General features: G+C 36.6%; 3 protein-coding genes across 5 annotated transcripts; all 3 read left to right on the forward strand.

The window, feature by feature from the left end:
* The first annotated feature begins 1,554 nt into the window (after positions 1 to 1,554).
* LOC114293915 (ranBP2-type zinc finger protein At1g67325) lies at positions 1,555 to 12,987 on the forward strand. 3 transcript variants are annotated; one of them, XM_028238013.2, is made up of 10 exons: positions 1,555 to 1,732; positions 2,004 to 2,049; positions 6,738 to 6,853; positions 10,559 to 10,832; positions 11,320 to 11,396; positions 11,704 to 11,749; positions 11,862 to 11,971; positions 12,170 to 12,194; positions 12,268 to 12,419; positions 12,693 to 12,987. In XM_028238013.2, the coding sequence occupies exons 1-10, from the start codon at positions 1,724 to 1,726 to the stop codon at positions 12,693 to 12,695; spliced, it is 858 nt and encodes a 285-aa protein (XP_028093814.2). In that variant the 5' UTR covers positions 1,555 to 1,723; the 3' UTR covers positions 12,696 to 12,987. The 3 variants fall into 3 exon arrangements, with proteins under 3 accessions (XP_028093814.2, XP_082727601.1, XP_082727602.1); XM_082871475.1 differs by having other exon boundaries at positions 1,562 to 1,732; positions 1,914 to 2,049; XM_082871476.1 differs by having other exon boundaries at positions 1,660 to 1,732; positions 5,183 to 6,853.
* Positions 12,988 to 15,902: 2,915 nt separating this feature from the next.
* LOC145792092 (uncharacterized) lies at positions 15,903 to 17,228 on the forward strand. The gene has a single exon (XM_082872582.1). The coding sequence runs from the start codon at positions 15,903 to 15,905 to the stop codon at positions 17,226 to 17,228; it is 1,326 nt and encodes a 441-aa protein (XP_082728708.1).
* Positions 17,229 to 17,402: 174 nt separating this feature from the next.
* LOC145791201 (uncharacterized) lies at positions 17,403 to 18,303 on the forward strand. The gene is made up of 2 exons (XM_082871479.1): positions 17,403 to 17,520; positions 17,617 to 18,303. Exons 1-2 carry the CDS (start codon positions 17,498 to 17,500, stop codon positions 18,233 to 18,235), a joined length of 642 nt encoding a protein of 213 aa, XP_082727605.1. The 5' UTR covers positions 17,403 to 17,497; the 3' UTR covers positions 18,236 to 18,303.
* Positions 18,304 to 18,425: the final 122 nt, after the last annotated feature.

Below are 18,425 nucleotides of genomic sequence, written 5' to 3' on the forward strand. Positions count from 1 at the left end.
TTAATCAATCATCTAAAAATCCTAAACTTTACCTACACAACCAATCAAAGTAATTAAAATCAATACTTATCTAAGAACCCTAAACTTTACATATACTACTAGTCAAAATAATTAAAATCAATCTATCATCTATAAATCCTAAATCTTATATCCACAACTAATCAAAATAAATAAAATTAATTTATCATCTTTATATAAAACAAAATCAAACTAACATCAAATAAATAAAAATAAATAAATAAATAAAACAACGAATTAAACATAAATCAAGAAAGTGAGTTTTGTACTCACAATATTTTTTTAAAGATCCAAAAAATATTTAGAAAACTAATGAAACCATCAAAATAAAACCCTAATTTTTTTTTTCTCCTCTCCACTTCTTCCATGCCGTCTCTCTCTTCTCTCTCTCTCTTTCTTTCTTTCTTTTTTTTTTTCTCTCTCTCTCTCTCAGTTTCCGCTGCGCCTCCGATTCACTTTTCTTTGATTGACTAATCTATTTTCTAACCTAATATACCTTTATATACTATTATATTATATAATACATTATAATATATATAAATATAAATATAAGATTAAATATATATAAATATCTATATATAACACCTCTTTTTTTTTATATAACAAATATAAATATATAAATATTTAGATTAATTATATATAATTAAATAACACATTAAATTAATTAATAACCACATTAAATTCATTAAATAACACATTAAATTTTCATGTGACCACACAATTAATAAAGCTAAAAAAAAAATAAGATAATAATAACCATAATAATAAAAAAATAATGACTTAAAAAAATTAGGGTCGCTACAATAAATGTAACAATACAGAGATATACAATCTGTACTACTGCTCTGTTCATGGTTTTGGTGGTTTGAACTATTTTTATATTTTAAGAACCACATATTGTAATACTTTATGTGTGTAAGATATGCTGTGATTGTAATATGTAAATGAGGTATGCAGTAATTGTAATACTTTTTAAATTATTGACCGTAATACTTTTTTTTTTTTTGAGGAAGTGTACAAGTTGAACTATCTTAAAAATTTATAAAATTTCAAACCGCCAAAACCAATTCACATCCATCTGCCAAACCGTCAATCCGCTCAATCCACATCCGCCGAATTGACAGATGGATGCGAATTGATTTTCTCCAATCCACTAATCTGGCGAACGAATGACGGATTGGAAGTTTCATGGCCGCAACCAACCCGCATCCACCCCTAATGAATTCTACTTTAAATCCTTATTAAATCTAAAATTATACAATTCAAACTTAAGAAATTTCACGTTAAACTCAGCTCATTAATATTAGAGAGGTTGAAAAAATAAGAAAAAATCTAATACACACTATTTTAAAAATGATATATCATACGCGTATGTTATTTTTTTTTTTGAGTTATATTATTTTTATTATGATTCATAAAATTTGTAATCATATATTATATTATTTTTAATCATAATAATTTGTTTTATATAATTATGACTTAAAAAATTAAAATTATATTATTTTTTATTTTAGTTGTATAAGGTGCATGTAAAGTGTGCCACAGCGTTTCCAAATGACAGATAGGGTTGTCTACACTCGGGACGTTCGAAGAGGCGTGTAAACCCACCCCACCAGTTTTTCTACCAAATCTTTGTATCTGCTCTCAGCGCTGTCTCAACCCAGGCGTAAAAAGCTCTCCGATCTCTCTCTAGAGCTTCATCGCCATGTCTCAGGTAAATCAATCATCTTCTTCACCTCTCAATTCTCTCTCTCTCTCTCTCTCTCTCTCTCTCTCTATATCTTTGTATTTTGGAAATTAGGTTTATATATATATAAATATGTTATGGAAATTAGATTTTATTGAATGTGTAAGTTGTGGATTTTCTGATTTTTTGATTGATGTGAACAAATTAGGTTTCAACGTATGCGAACGGTGCGATCAAATTTATATATGCTTATATTTGTATATGCGCGAGTAACATGATTCGATTCATCGATTTTTAGGTGGATAACAGGAATTCTTCAGCGGCAAAGCGAGCTCGAACTGACGGTATGCTTATTTCTCTATCCTGTCTTGTATATGTGTGTATATGCATGCATATATTTGCATCTGTGTATTTACATTTACTCTTCAGTTGCAGATTCGTTAGGGTTAAAGAAATTGCTTTAGTTGCCTTTATTGCTTCATTGTAATTCTATGAGAATAATGAGATACAAATAGAAAATGTTATACATAAATTTTATATAGAATGATGTATCAAATTTTTATTCATTAATTACAAATCAAAAGACTCTGAAAAGGCTTTGTATTTCGAACTGCAATTGACACATCATTCTAGTGAATTTTTTATTTTGTTTTTGGGTGCAAAAATTGCTGTTTTCAAATCATGGACAATTGCCTCATGGCTTATTCATTCATTTTGGTTTCAAATGAATTAATATAATTTTGATTTGACATGTCATTTTGTATGAAATTTGTGTATTACTTTTATGTTTGTATATTATTACTCATTCTATAATTATATGAGAATACGTTATTCACGGATGTGTGTGAATCAATTATTGGATAGTCAATTATATAATGACACCTCACCAAAAATGGTATCCAACTAATCGTCACTCATGTTTATACACCTTAACTCATCAGATCATTATGCTTTTCTTTTTCTCTCCTTCTTCTTCCCTCCCAAGCGATCATTGACAACCGCCACCACACGAACCAGTCATCAGAGCAACCCAACACTATCTTGGCCATGACAATTTTCTTCACCAGTGGAACATAGAAGTCGTTCATTACCGTATGTAATTTCAAGTGAAGCTTGGGAAGTTTGAGATTCATCTCCACTGAAGAACCAAGAACTAACTGTCCCTTTTAAGCCTACTGGCAAGACTCAAATCTTGGATTGAAATCGATTTGCAAACCAAAAACCTATTTCTATTGCAGTCTACACACAGGGAGGGTGTGGTGGGAATTGGGGGTGGGAGGGGCAGTGATGGTGAGGGCTAGGGAAAGAGGGAAGGGGGAGGGAGATAGCAGTGCAGTCGGTGGTGGGGAGAGAGGAAGTGGGAGGGAGGGTGGTGGTCAATTGTGACATAGGCGGGGTGGTCAGTGGGAACAGAGCAAAAGAGAAGGAGAGAAAATTTGTTTTCCTACAACACAATAATGTATTTGGGTGTAAAATATTAGTGAGATTTGTTTGAGTAGTCAAATTTTAGTTGATTGTACATAAGCATACTGCTTTACGAGACAACCTTAAGGAATTTAATCTCTAATTATATAGATACTATCATTTAGACAATAGTCGGACACGTAAGCTGTGTTAGAATACTTATTTTTGTTCTTTTGTTCTTTTATTCTCTTTTTAATATTTACTTAAGTTGAGGGTACGATGGTCATATTGTTATGTTAGGGATTGTATATATATTTGACTGATGTAAAGTTGAGGCACAATGATTATTCAATATATATAAAATTTATCTTTCTTCTACTTCTTCTTCCTCCTCCTAAATCCCAACACTAAATTCCTTCATTTTTCATTTTAACTTGGTATCAAAGCAATCTATTCTTCATCAAAAAAGTTTCTACAGACTCTGAAGATCGATCTGAGGTGACCGAGATGTGCTGATGTCATCAGTCATACGATGACGTTAGCATTGTACGGACAGGTCCTTCACCCCTAGACTCAAAATTTCCTCCTGAGATTTATGGTGATTTTTGTAGAATTTTTTGATCATCACTGATGTGGTTCTTCAATTTTTGAAAGTATTTCATATTTTTTGGGACTGTTTTTCAAATTTGCTATTGGGATTGCTTTTTGCTGTTTTTTCTTGTTGGAATCTCTACCCTAGGAGCCGAAAATACCAACCCTAGGGGTCCTTGATCTTAATTTGTGGTTTTGCTACTATGGGGTTGATGTTTTGTTCGATTATTGCTTATTTCTGGTCCAGCAACACTGTTTTCTTAATGTTGCATACACATCTCTCTATTCTTTGATATATCCCACATCTCCTTTTCCCTTGCCTCCTCACATTTTTGGTTGTGTGACTATTGTCCATGTTAAGTTATCTCCTCGAGCACGCAAGTGTGTGTTCTTATGTTATCTTCGCACTCAAAAAGGGTATCGGTGTTATCATCTTGAGTCACATTGCTACTTTGTCAGTGCTGATGTTACTTTTTTTTAGTCTACTCTGTTTTTTCTTCCTCTGGGCAACAGTTATCTATTGATCTTCTCTCTTCTCGTGAGGGGGAGCCAGTCTCTCTCAGTCCTATTCTTCCCTCTTATGCTCCTTCCACATCCATTCCTATATCCTTTCCATCTCCTCTCGTTTCTACCCCTCCTTTGCAAGTTTATCAACGGTTTCAAGCTCGTCGCATTGTCTTATGGCCCGACAAGTTCATCTCCTTCATCTGAGGCCTCTATTCCACTTGCTGATATGCCATCTTATGACCTTCTTTTTGCACTCCGCAAAGGTAAACGAACTTGCACTCAACATCCTATTGCTCATTTCGTTTCTTATGATCATCTCTCTCCTGGTCTTCGCTCTTTTGCTTGTAGCTTGTTTAGTATTTTCATTCCCCGCACCTATCAGCAAGCTATGTCCATCTCTGGTTGGAAGCATGCCATGGATGAGGAAATGCATGCTCTTCATTAGAATCAGACGTGGGTACTTACCCATTTGCCGTCTGGCAAATCTATTGTGGGTTGTCGTTGGATTTATACTATTAAGTATCTTCCTGATGGAACTGTTGAGCGACTTAAGGCTCGCTCGCCTGGTAGCTAAAGGCTACACCCAGACCTATAGTATTGATTACTTGGAAACCTTCTCTCCTGTGGCTCATCTTAACTCTATTCGGATTCTTCTCTCTGTTGCCGTTAATCAGTCTTGGCCTTTATATCAACTTGATATTAAGAATGTCTTTCTTCATGGTGATCTCCAAGAGGAGGTCTATATAGACCAGCCCCCTGACTATGTTGCTCCTAGTCAAGAGCATCTTGTTTGTTGATTGCGGAATGCCTTGTATGATCTTAAGCAGTCCCCTCATACCTGGTTTGATCACTTCAGTGCTATTGTGCTTGCCTATGAATTTCACTGTTCCACCTTTGATCATTCTGTTTTTGTTCGCCATTCGTCTATTGGGGGTATTGTTCTTATTGTCTATGTTGATGACATCATCATTTCAGGGAGTAACTCCAGTGGTATTGCTGATTTGAAGCAGTATTTGGAACAACAATTTCACACCAAACACTTGGGTCATCTTTGGTATTTTCTTGGGATTGAAGTTGTCCGCTCTTCTCAGGGCTTGTTTCTTTCTTAACGGAGGTATGTTCTTGATCTTCTTATTGAGACTGGCCTCTTAAGCACTCGCCCCAGTGATACTCCTATGGTTTCTGGTGTCAAGCTTAATGGTGACACTGGATACTTATTTCCCGATATTGATCGTTATCGTCGGTTGGTTGGGAAGTTAATATATCTCACTGTCACTCGTCCAGATATTACCTATGCCGTGGGTGTGGTCAGTCAATTTATGCATGCTCTCCGCCAACCTCATTTTGTGGCTGTGTTGTATCTTACAATACTTGAAGCGTGCTCCAAGTTGGGGTTTGCTCTATCACGCATCTTCTTATTTGTCTGTCACTGGCTTTAGTGATGCTGATTGGGCTGGTAATAAAACTGACCGCCATTCCACCTCGGGGTATTGTACTTTTGTTGATGGTAATCTTGTTACTTGGCGTAGCAAGAAACAGACTGTAGTTGCTCGTTCTAGTGTCGAGGTTGAATATCGTGCCATGGACCATGCTGCTTCTGAGATGCTCTGGGTTCAGTCTCTTCTCAAAGATTTTGACTTTTCTATTTCCACTCCTATGAGCATGTCTTGTGACAATCAGGTTGCTATTTTCATTACCAATAATCCTGCGTTTCATGAACGCACCAAACATATCGAAGTTGATTGTCATTTTATTCGTGCTATCTTACTCCACAAGCAACTTGTGACTCCTTATGTTCGTTCTACCGATCAATTGGCTGATATTCTAACCAAGCCTTTGGCTCGGCCTTCGTTTCATCGTTTATCCGTCAAGCTGGGCATGTTCGATCTCTATGCTCCAGCTTGAGGGGGAATGTTAAAATACTTATTTTTTGTTCTTTTGTTCCCTAGTTAATATTTACTTAAGTTGAGGGTATAATGGACATATTGCTATGTTAGGATTTGTATATATATTTGATTGATGTAAAGTTGAGGCACAATGATTATATAATATATATATAAAATCTCTCTTTCTTCTTCTTCTTCCTCCTAAATCCCAACCCTAAATTCCTTCATTTTACATTCTAAGTAGCTGCATAGTAGCTTTTTCTTCTTTGCATCCTAAAATGTCTTGTCTTAATTGTTGGATAAATATATTCAAAAAAAGAAAAGAAACCTGTTTTTCCCTAATAATATTGGTAAGATTTTCCTGGAGGCACATATCCCAACTCCTGATCAAATTGTAGAAATGGGAAAGGTTCTGTTTTGATGCTGATTCATACGCAAGCAAAACCTTTGTTTGTGCACTAGATTTTTTTCATGTTTTTTGCTTAGGTCTGTGTGGTGCTTGTTATCATGCTTTGTGAAATTGACTCCTGAAAGCTGGAATAATTATCAATTTTTTTTACTCCTTATATCAATAATTGGCTCTGATATATCTCATTTCAGAAGTTATGATTGCGACCCATTTGTTAATCCCTTTATGTTTGTAGGCAGTCGCAGGGAAGATGACTGGACCTGCCCTAGCTGTGGAAATGTCAATTTTTCATTTAGGACGACTTGCAATATGCGCAACTGTACTCAATCGAGGCCAGCAGATCACAACTCAGTAAGATCTGAAATTCGATGTGATATTAACCACCCATGAATCAGTTAACTCACTTAAAGTTCCTTATAGGAGTTGTGTAGAGATTCATGTTATAATATGCACGTGTCATTTTTGATGAGTACTTTAATTTTGCATATTTATCCAGATCTGTTATTTAATAGGAAACTGTTAAAAATGATGTAATATTATTGATTGATGTCTTACAAGATGATCTATTACAATTCCTATACAATCTATATATAGAAGAAAATGTGGTAGTAGGTGTAGTGGAGCTGATAGTGGGTTAGGTGAAGTGGAGTGTGTGGTGAAGTGGAGGTAGGTGATGTAATATTATTGATTGATGTCTTACAAGATGATCTATTACAATTCCTATACAATCTATATATAGAAGAAAATGTGGTAGTAGGTGTAGTGGAGCTGATAGTGGGTTAGGTGAAGTGGAGTGTGTGGTGAAGTGGAGGTAGGTGAAGTGGAGTGTGTAGTGGAGTAGGTGAAGGTAAAGATGGGAAATTCTAACAGCCCCCCGCAAACTCAAGGAGGAGAGAAACTAACCAACTTGAGTTTGGAGAGAGGAACAAAACAAGAAAATACATAAAAATAAAAAAGGATAGGAGACACTGTATGGTCGTGTCAGACCGTTGGTGAAGACACTGTATGGGGTGTCATAACGTTGTAGAGGACACTGTATGGTGGTGTCAGACCGATGTAGAAGACAGTTTATGGGGTCATGTCGGACCGTTGTAGAAGACAGTTTATGGGGTCATGTCGGACCGTGGTAGAAAAACAGTTTATGGGGTCATGTCGGACCGATGTAGCAACTAACCGGAATCTATGTCGGGACAGTTTACAGAGTCTTGTCGGACCCGTGAAAAAGCTAACCGGTATCAAATGTCGGGACAGTTTATAGAGTCTTGTCGGACCCTTGGAAAAGTGGCACCCTCAAAAGGTGTGCCCAATTTTGTCAAAAGGCGTGCCCAATTCATCAAAAGGTGTGTCGGACATGATGGCGAGGCACGTGGGCGCCTTGGCTTGCGTGCCCGTTTGTCGGCTGGTGGTAAGAGGCGCGCGATGCGCGTGGCTGCCTCGGCTATAAGACAGAGGCTGAGGCTGAGGCAAAAAACCTGCGAGAGATATTCTGAGAGAGATTTCTGAGAGAGATACTGTGTAACACTCTGGTGCCTAGAAAATGGCTTCATCGTCTTCCCGCGGGCTGCTCACCCTCTTTCCCGACCTCAACGAGTCAACGAGAGAGAGAACTGGTGCGGTGGCACTGGAAACTCAACCAAGCGCCCCGGAGTTGGCCCCGTTGAACTTTCCGATGCGGTCTGTGGAGCAAAGAATGGCAGTGCAGTCGGATGTGGAGGCCAACCAGTATACTTTGAAGGCATGTGTGGAAAGCATGACGGCGGTCACAAACCTGTCGAACCGGCTGCAGAGTAGGACAAATGAGGTGCAGCATTTAAACTCCCAGCTGGCTCTGCTCCAACGCATGTATAAGGAAGCGCGAGCAGAGATAAGCGTGCTAAGGGCAGAAAACAAGGAGCTGAAGCGGAAGGCCACCGTGATGTTCCGATTTGGAGGTCCTCCATATGCTGCAGTGGAGGAGTATGGGGGAGTGAACGTGCACAGTGGACAAGGAAACACGGAGACCGGACTGGCACGGGACACCCAAGATAAAAGTAAGAAGAAGAGACCTGCAGTAGAATAGAGAAGGGAAAAGAAAAATCCCATTGTGGGTGTGGTTGTTTTGTTTGTATTTTTTTTTTTATTTTTTTTTTATTTTTTTTATTTTTTTTTTTTGTGTGTGTGTAAAATGATGATCGGGGTGAGGCCCGATATGAAGAAAATGAGTTTGCAGTTTGTCTTCTTCCTCCGTGTTTGTTTGTTTGGTTGTTTTTTTTTTTTGTTTTTTTTTTTTGTTTTTTTGTTTTTTTTTAATAAAATAAATAAATAAATAAATAACATAAAAGAAAAGAAAGAAAGTGGAGCAACGGGTGAGGTGCAAAAGGTAATGATAATTGTTTGTGAGTGGAGAATAAAGAAAAGAAAAGAAAGGGGTTGTGTGGCACTTTTTTTTTTTTTTTTTTTTTTTTTTTGATTCGGGAAAAGCATGCTGTGTCCCCCACCATCCAAACACTGAGCTAAACTAATGGTTTTATGAGGCATTAGTTTAATATATGGATATAGTAAAATAAAAAAAAAAATGGTGGGAGAGAGAGAAGAAGGCCCCCTGTTTGGTTTTTTTTTTGTTTTACTTTTCTTCTTTATTCTTCCGCAAGAGAGAAGCCTCGGCAGAGAGGCGGCTGTTAGAAAGAGAACTTGAGTGCGAACTGGCGGTGCGAAGGAACGCAGAGGGCGGCGCAGTATAGCGAGAAGGCGCATGTTTGGCAGGCAAAGGCGAGGAAGTTGGAGGAGACAGCGGCGTCGGAGCCGAGGTCGGCGGCGGTGGCTGCCGCGATGGGCAAGACCCGACTGGAAGAGCCGGGACTGTGAAGTTCTTGCATCTGTCTAAGAATGATTTTTATGGCGAAATACCATCCCAGCTTGCTGGGTCTCTGTGCTCGAGCTCGAATGGTCTGGTGGAGTTGGATCTTTCTTTCAACAATTTGTCTGGCTCTGCTCTGCCATGGAATCTCGACATCTCTAATAACAACTTTTCTGGTGAGTTACCGATTGGGACTCTCCTGGTATTTGTCAAGATCCTAGCAACATGTTGAAAGTTCTGTATCTTCAGAACAATAAGTTAGCAGGTCCGATACCGAAGAGTCTGAGTAAATGTACTCAGCTGGTTACTCTTGATCCGAGCTTCAATTTCCTCACTGGGGAAATCCCTGCTAGCTTGGATTCCCTCGCCAAGCTCCGGGATTTGATGATTTGGTTGAATCAACTGGTTGGGGAAATCCCACCAGAGTTGATGTATATTCAGAGTGTTCGGTAGAGTTGGATCTGGAAGCTGGGTTCTCACAGGGTAAGGTTAACAGTGGTGGTGGACTTGAATAAATTTCAAGGTATGTGTAGAGAATTTTAGCAGACTAGGTTGAGGTCCGGCGGGCGGCCAAGGCGAGGTTGCCGCCCGCCGGTGAAGCGAGAAATACTAAGGTCTTAACTTTGCTCTGATACCATGTTAAAAATGATGTAATATTATTGATTGATGTCTTACAAGATGATCTATTACAATTCCTATACAATCTATATATAGAAGGAAATGTGGTAGTAGGTGTAGTGGAGCTGATAGTGGGTTAGGTGAAGTGGAGTGTGTGGTGAAGTGGAGGTAGGTGAAGTGGAGTGTGTAGTGGAGTAGGTGAAGGTAAAGATGGGAAATTCTAACAGAAACTTAATGCTTTCACAGTGTTCTTTGTAAGTTTAAAAGTTCTCTTTTAAGTCACAATGGCAGACATGTTAATTATATGTGTGAACATTACCCTGAATGTATTTATGAGGTCTTTTAGTTATATCTGGCTTGTTGGTTGCTTTAATTCTCATTAATGTCCTGTCTGGTCGCAGTTTTCATTTTATCAGCTCTTCAGTCTGTATATATTTTCATATATTTTCATCACATCATCCTTGCTTGCCATCTTCATTTTGTTTTATCATGGTTGATCAACATGTTTCATTGTTTGGTGGTGTTTTGCAGCTAATTTATTTTTTCTTCTGTCTACTGTATTATTGAATTCTTTAAACCAATTTTTTTTTCTTATGGTTCAGAAATCTGCTGCAAAACCCATACAACCCATGCATGGCTACTCATCCTCAGCTCCCTATGTAGGCTCTGGTGCACCCTCCTCGATGTATATGGGTGTGCCACCTTATGGATCTTCTCTCTTCAATGGATCATCTATGTCTCCTTATGATATTCCATTTTCTGGGGGTTCTGCCTATCCTTACAACTACAGCAGCCGCCTTTCTGGAGGCAGCCCGTATAGACCCCTGCATATAGCTGGTCCAACACCTTATTCTAGTGGATCTATGATGGGAAATGGTACGTGTTTCTCTTGTGCTTCTTATTGGTTGCATGATTTAAAAAAAAATTTACTATAAAGCCTGTTTTCTTTGTATCAGTTTCTAATTACCTTTTATATTCCGCTTACATGGTTAACTATTCTGTCATTATGCATCCCTTTATCTACTCTACTTTTTTCCTCAGAGGTAATTTTTGTGAATCTTTATCTCTTTTTATAGGCTTATACCCATCCACCCATATATGCAAGAAAAGGGTGATTTGTAGTATTAGAATTTTTTAGGGCTTATTGAGCATATAAAGATATGATAATCGGCTTATGATTCTTGAAGGCTAGTGCATTCTACAGTCTTTCTCATTCAGTATCTTCAGCTAATGCCCATTTGGTCTCTTTTTCTATTCTTCTTTTTTTTTTCTTTTTTTTTTTTGAGATTTGCATTTGGCTTTTGTTTTGGTGTAGCATTTATGAGGTTATGTTTTTATTTATTATTATTTTTGTTTGTTTTAGGTGGGATGTACGGTATGCCACCCCTGATGGACCGCTATGGCTTGGGTATGGGTATGGCCATGGGCCATGCTGGCATGGTATGTGCAAAATGTCCATGTCTAGTGCTGTTTACTCATTAATTTATTTGCAAGGAAGCATAGTGCTACAAAATAACGTACATGATGCCTGCATAATCATGTTTAAGTTGGCAAATATTTTCAAAACCATACTCTTTCTCTATGTAATGGTTTGGGAAAATTTTCTCTGAACTCCTCCCCTTCACTACGTAGGTTCCCATTATTTGTTTTGGTACCATGGATTATTGAAAGCTCTCTCACCTCTCAGTATATTTTCTTGTATTAGATGTTTGGTGGAACAAGCTCATGACTGAATTTTTTTCTGCAGGGCCCAAGGCCTGGATTTTTTCCAGATGATAAATATCAAAAGAAAGGTGCAGATTTTGCCATATCTAGGCTGTTTTTGAACTTCTGACCAATGATTTGACTTGATGCTATCTCTTTATGTACTGACTTGTATCTGTGTGTCTTCGAACACACCTGTAGATGGAACGCGTGATAACGACTGGACATGTCCTAAATGTGGAAATGTCAACTTCTCTTTTAGAACAGTTTGCAATATGAGGAAGTGCAATACTCCAAAGCCCGGACCTCAGGTTTGAGCTACTTTCATTTCTAGATTTTACTCGACATTTACAATGTCGGGTATTATAGCTTGCTCTTTGTCATTTTGGATGCTGAATTTGGAAATTTCTTCATTACGTTGTGTCATCATCCTGTTAGTTTAGAAAAATTTCCTTTGATGTTTGTTTAAAGTTTCGTTGGTTTGAAATATTACTTTGTTGAATATGCAGGCTGCGAAATCTGATTCCAATTCTAGTAAGTCCTTTTAAACCTACCTTGTGGTTGGCTGCTATTTCTTAGCACGATACTTATAGATCTCGTCTTTCAGAACACAAGATGCCCGATGGGAGCTGGAAGTGTGAGAAATGCAATAACATAAACTACCCTTTTAGGACCAAATGTAACAGACAAAACTGTGGGGCTGATAAACCATCTGAGGGACAGAAATCCCCTTCAGAACCAGCTGATGAAAACGATCAGGTCTGTCATGAGATACATTTACTTACTATGTCCATTTGTTGCTTGAAATTTCCATTAAGATTGTTAACCATCTATGTGTATAGCACAAACAAAAAAAGTATTAAAGTTCATGATATATCTTTAGTTAATGATCTTTTGGCGGAACTACTATTTTTCCCTCTTGCTCGTCTTCGTTAGATCTTGTAGTGGTTGCATCTGTGATTTTCCTATTTTGATATTGCTGCTTCTACCTCCTTGAGCATTTATTAATTTTGTAATTGTCTAATTTTCCAGTGAGTTCTATAGGAAATGTTTGTGGGTTGAGAAAGGTCCAGAGTCGTCGTCGTCCGGCTATGCTCATTATGGGTGTCCGAAAGTCAGTCATGTCGTCGTCGTCGTCGTATTGCCGCACTTGTCAAGTTTATTCTGCCTTCTCATGATCCGTGTCGAGTTGTATTAATAAACTGGGATTTGGTATTTGTGGTCTAGTATGGATCTTCTTTATTCATATTATGCATTGTGTCTGCCAGTTTTGTCTGGTAAGAATTTTAAGGGAGGTTATCGTTACTTTTTAAGACAGGATTTTGCCTATCTGTTTTAGTGGGTTTGTTGACAAATATGCATAAGATTGAGCTATATAGGCTATATATAAACTGTATATAATTGTAGGTCTTAACTGCATTCTTCCTCTTTTAGGATTATAATTAGGGATCTGTATCTTACAAAATGTGGGGACTAGGAAAGTGTAGTCAGTCGACTAAGTTGGGGTGTGACAATTGTTTCTTTTGGTAGTTTTTTTTTTCCTCCCTTTTTTAAAATCTTAAAAGGCTTGTGTTTAATAATTGTTAAAGAAGTTTCTTTTTGTTAGGGAGAGTTTTGTAGGTATTTTCAAACTTATATTTTATAGTGAGAAATTATCATATTATCCTTGTGTTGTTGTGGAGCTCTATTTAACATAACCAGGGAGACGGTGGAATTTCTTGAAGTATGGAGGGTAAAATTTTCTTTTAATGATTTTGTTAATATTTTCAAAAAAAATGGAAGTTAATTGTTTTTTTATGAAGTTGATTTTTTGAGTCAAACCAAACAAGCTGCTTACTTGTGGGTTTTTTAGTTAAAAAATTACTTATTTAGATATTGTCAAACAGAGAAGACAAAGGCCCAGTAAACTAAACTAGTTTCGGGATTTTAAAGCCAGATAGATGTATATAAGCTGAATTGTTAGATGCTGAGTATTTTGCATTAAAACAAAAAAAAAAATTCCAGGGGTAGAAGGGTAAAAAAAAAAAAAAAAAAAAAAAAAAGGGCCTAACATCTCTGAATATGGACGTGTTTGCCAATCTCAGCTTATAAATAGGATATCAATTATCAGTTAAAATAAATAAATAAAAATGCTTTCCTTCCAATTGCTTTAATTATTTAGACTAGGCTGCCAAGTTTGTTCGGTTTGAGGTTTAAGCTCTTTATAGACTTAGTGGGGCCTCGTTATACTGGTGGTCGTCTCAGGGTTTGGTTTTGAAGCTTTAAAGATACGTTTGACTAGTTGGGCTTGGATCATTAATTTCGAATAACGAAAAGGAGCGGAAGTGATTTATGAAAGAAATATTAGTCAATTTTTTTTTTTAAAAAAAAATTTATTTAAATCTATAATTCAAACACACACAGTTTTGTATAGCCGATCAGTTAGAACCACAATTGCCAAATGCTGGACGGAAGAAGCATGGAAGAGGTCCCGGCAGGAAAACTGAATCTCGAAGGTCCCGTCAAATTTGCATCTGTTGTTGGAGTGCTGACATTTTCTGTCTTTTTCTTCCTTTTTTCTTTACAAAGATGGGTGAAAATGTTATCTTTTGGTGTTTGGTATGATAATAAATTAATTTGGGAGTAAAAAATGTTTTCATAGTAAAATTTACCTTGCTGCTTCCTCCACCACTAAATGTACAAAACCAATTTTATGAAAAATATTTTACTAGAAAATGATTTTTGCCAAAACAGGGGAGGGAAGGGGAGGGGACTATTGGCTTGATTGGTATATTCTATTTATTTATTTACTAAATATAATAACCCAATTTTAAAATAAAAAGTAATAACAAAACAAGACTGGTTAATTGAAAATGCTGCTTAATTCAATGATGGAACATACTTCAGATAGATATTTCACCATATTTTCTACTTTGTACGTGCCAGATTGGGCTGGCAATAATAAAATTAATTATCTAGCATTTCGGAAACACTATGGCCATTTCCACCAAATTTTGAAGAAGATTAACAACAATTATGAACACATGAGTACTAAAAACTGAATTGGCACACAGCCAGGCTGCAACTTAAACAACAAATGATATGCTACTATAAAATTAATTAAATAAAATTTTTTTTTAAAAAAATTATGTTCTCCGGTATTAGAAAGGAAAAGGGACAACCAAAGCGAGAAAGATTTGCCTTAATTTTGTTTGATTTGGTTAGGAAAATGCAAAGAAAATAAATAGATATTTCCAAAAGAATAATTCTCTATGCACTAACTAGCGTACCATAATTCAAGATTCTTTTGGTATTTGCTATGAAGCACGGACACCTCTCCGAGGGCTCCGTACTAGTGTCGGACACGTGTCAGACACGGACACGCGTCGGACACGCGGTGGACACGTGTCGGACACGCACTAGAGAGTGTCCAATTTTTTTTTATTTTTTCTGAAGCCGGACACGTTATGGACACTTTCGGACACGCACGGGGCCAATTTCAGAATTTACAAAACATTTTTAGGGTCAATTTCAGAATTTACAAAATATTTTTGGGGTCAATCTGTAAAAAAGCAAAAAAAATTCTGTTTGCCCTAAATCGATCAAAAGCCCTAATCGATCTAAGAGGTCAGTAGAGAACAAAAAGAGAGAGAGAAGGCGAAGAAACAGAGGAGAAAGAGAACCTGGGCTCGTCCGTCGCTCGTCATCGCTCATCGCTCCTCGGCCGTCGCTCGTCGCTCGTAAGGCACATCTTCTTCTTCCTTCCTCAGCTTCGGTCTTCTTCCTTCTTCTTCTGGTCTTCGCCAGTCGATGTCTCTCTCTCTCTGTGTCTGTCGAGGTCTCCTCTCTCTCTCTCTCTCTATCTGGTCTTCGTCCGTCTTCTTCGACTTCGGTCTCTCTTTTTTTTTTTTTTCTATTTTCTCTTTATATTTTTTTCCCTCTATTATTTCAGAATATATATATATATATATAAATTAGTTTTTGTTAATAAATCTTTTTTCAGTATTTATTTTAGAATATATATATATATATATTTATTAATTAGTTTTGTTAATATGTAATATATATATATATATATTAATTAGTTTTTGTTAATAAATCTTTTTTCAGTATTTATTTCAGAATATATATATATATATATATATTTATTAATTAGTTTTGTTAATATGTAATATATATATATTTTTTATTAGTTTTTTTAATTTTAATAATAATGTGTGTTTATTAATTTTATTATAGGAACAAATTTGTAATTCTGAAACAATGGCTACTGCGGGTGGTAGTTCTAATGATGTACCTGATGATTATTTTGATGAGAACAAACCATTGTGGAAGTATGTAACTAAATTAGCAAAACCTGGGAAAGGAGGAGGAAATTGCCAATTACAATGTAATTTTTGTAATAATACTTTCAAATGTTCATATACAAGAGCAAGGGCACATCTATTAAAACTTCCAGGAAAGGGAATTGGTGGTTGTAAGAAAATTACAAGTCAAAAACTTTCACAATTGCAAAATGAACTTTCACAATTGCAAAATGAGAATGATGCTGCTGAATTGAGAATTAAAAATGCTCATCCCAAAAATGTACCACTACCCCCTTCTAGTGTATCAATTGGTAGTAGTTATGCTTATGAATCAAAGAAAAGGACATGTGCAAGTGGGAGTGGGAGTGAGAGTGGGAGTGGAAGTGGAAGTGGAAGTGCGCCTGGGAGTGGGAGTGCTATTGAGAAAGCATTCAACATGAAGGATAGAGAGCAATTACATTTTGAAATTGCTAGGATGTTCTACTCAGGGGGGGTACCATTTAATCTTGCAAGAAATCTTTACTATGTTAGCTCTTACACATTTGCTGCAAACCATAATATTCCTGGATATTTGCCTCCCGATTATAATTTGTTACGAACCACATTACTTCAAAAGGAGAGGGCAAATATTGATAGATTGTTGCAACCAATTAGGGGTACATGGAAGGAAAAAGAGGTGAGCATTGTTAGTGATGGTTGGAGTGATTCTCAAAAGAAGCCTTTAATTAATTTTATGGCGGTGAGTGAAAGTGGGCCTATGTTTATTAAGGCAGTTGATTGTTCTGGAGAAACTAAAGACAAATATTTTATTACAAATTTGATGAAAGAAGTGATTAATGAGGTTGGGGCTAGTAATGTTGTTCAAGTCATCACGGATAATGCTCCTAATTGTAAGGCAGCTGGACAACTCATTGAAGCTCAATTCTCTCATATTCTATGGACTCCTTGTGTAGTGCACACATTAAATCTAGCTTTGAAAAATATTTGTGCGGCAAAGAATATTGAGAGGAATGAGGTCACATATGAAGAGTGTAGTTGGATTAGTGATATTGCTGGAGACGGTTTGATGATTAAAAATTTTATCTCTAATCACTCAATGCGATTGGCTATGTACAATGAATTTGTGTCATTGAAGTTGCTATCGGTTGTCGAAACACGATTTGCCTCCACAATTGTGATGCTCAAGAGGTTGAAGCTTATAAAACATGGGCTTCAAGCAATGGTAATTAGTGACAAGTGGAATTGCTATAGAGAGGATGATTTGGGAAGGCCAAATTTGTAAAAGAAAAGATTTTGGATGATGTGTGGTGGAACTACATTGATTATATTCTTTCCTTCACGGGTCCTATATATGACATGCTTAGGGCTTGTGATACGGACAAACCTTGCCTTCACTTAGTGTATGATATGTTGGACACAATGATAGAGAAAGTGAAGATGACAATATATAGGCATGAAGAGAAAAGAATAGATGAGGAATCTACATTTTACAATGTGGTACATCAAATTCTCGTGAATCGTTGGAATAAAAACAATACTCCTCTCCATTGTATGGCACATTCATTGAATCCAAAGTAAGTATCACATTTAAATTTGTTTTAGATATTTCATTTTAATGGACTTATCTAGTCTTTCTTGAAATAATTATTTTTTCCTATTTTGTACTGTAGATATTATAGTGATGAGTGGCTCCATAAGGATCAAAATAGAGTTCCTCCACATAGGGATGAAGAGGTGACCCGTGAGAGGAACAAGTGTTTTAAGAGGTATTTTGAAGATATCACAGAGCGAACCAAGGTGATAACTGAGTTTGGAAAATTTTCGGGTTCTATTGAAGCATTCTCGGAGTATGATTCTATTCATAATAGGTGGCACATGGACCCTTATACTTGGTGGTGTGCATATGGTGCACATGCACCATCTCTTCAAAAACTAGCTTTGAGATTACTTGTGCAACCCGCCTCTTCATCTTGTTGTGAGAGAAATTGGAGTACTTACTCCTTTATTCACTCAGTGAGAAGGAACAAAATGGTCCCTCAAAGAGCGGAGAACTTGGTGTTCATTCATAACAATCTTCGTCTTTTATCAAGGAGGAGCTCCCAATACTTGCAAGGAGAGACAAAAATGTGGGACATTACTGGAGATAATTTTGACTCACTTGATGATATTGGAATGCTTGGGATAGCTAACCTCTCACTTGATGAACCGGCTATGGAGGCGGTCCTATTTACAGATGAAGGAGAAGATGGAGGTAGTGGTGAAGATGTTGTAATAGTTTCCTCTACTTAAATTCACATTTTCTGATATTTATGGATTTTGTAATAGATGATAGTTATTGGTACATTGGATAATTTTATATTTTGTGGATTGATATTCATGCACTTTGTAACAAATGATGGTTGGTAGCTTCAAATGACATGTTATGTATTTGATGGAATGCAATTTTATGTTATTTCAATGTTTTTTTAATTATTTTTTA

Source organism: Camellia sinensis, chromosome 5 (genome assembly GCF_055761805.1).
Source record: "Camellia sinensis isolate YWXY chromosome 5, ASM5576180v1, whole genome shotgun sequence".
NCBI lineage: Eukaryota > Viridiplantae > Streptophyta > Magnoliopsida > Ericales > Theaceae > Camellia > Camellia sinensis.

What these genes read in the sequence shown, in the direction of transcription:
- LOC145792092 (XM_082872582.1), top strand. Translation starts at nt 15,903, where the DNA reads ATGGCTACTGCGGGTGGTAGTTCTAATGATGTACCTGATGATTATTTT.
- LOC145791201 (XM_082871479.1), top strand. Translation starts at nt 17,498, where the DNA reads ATGGCACATTCATTGAATCCAAA. An exon ending in GCACATTCATTGAATCCAAA is followed by an intron (nt 17,521 to 17,616) that starts GTAAGTATCACA and finishes TTTGTACTGTAG; the next exon opens with ATATTATAGTGATGAGTGGC.
- LOC114293915 (XM_028238013.2), top strand. An exon ending in AAAGCGAGCTCGAACTGACG is followed by an intron (nt 2,050 to 6,737) that starts GTATGCTTATTT and finishes TTATGTTTGTAG; the next exon opens with GCAGTCGCAGGGAAGATGAC. An exon ending in TGGATCTATGATGGGAAATG is followed by an intron (nt 10,833 to 11,319) that starts GTACGTGTTTCT and finishes TGTTTGTTTTAG; the next exon opens with GTGGGATGTACGGTATGCCA.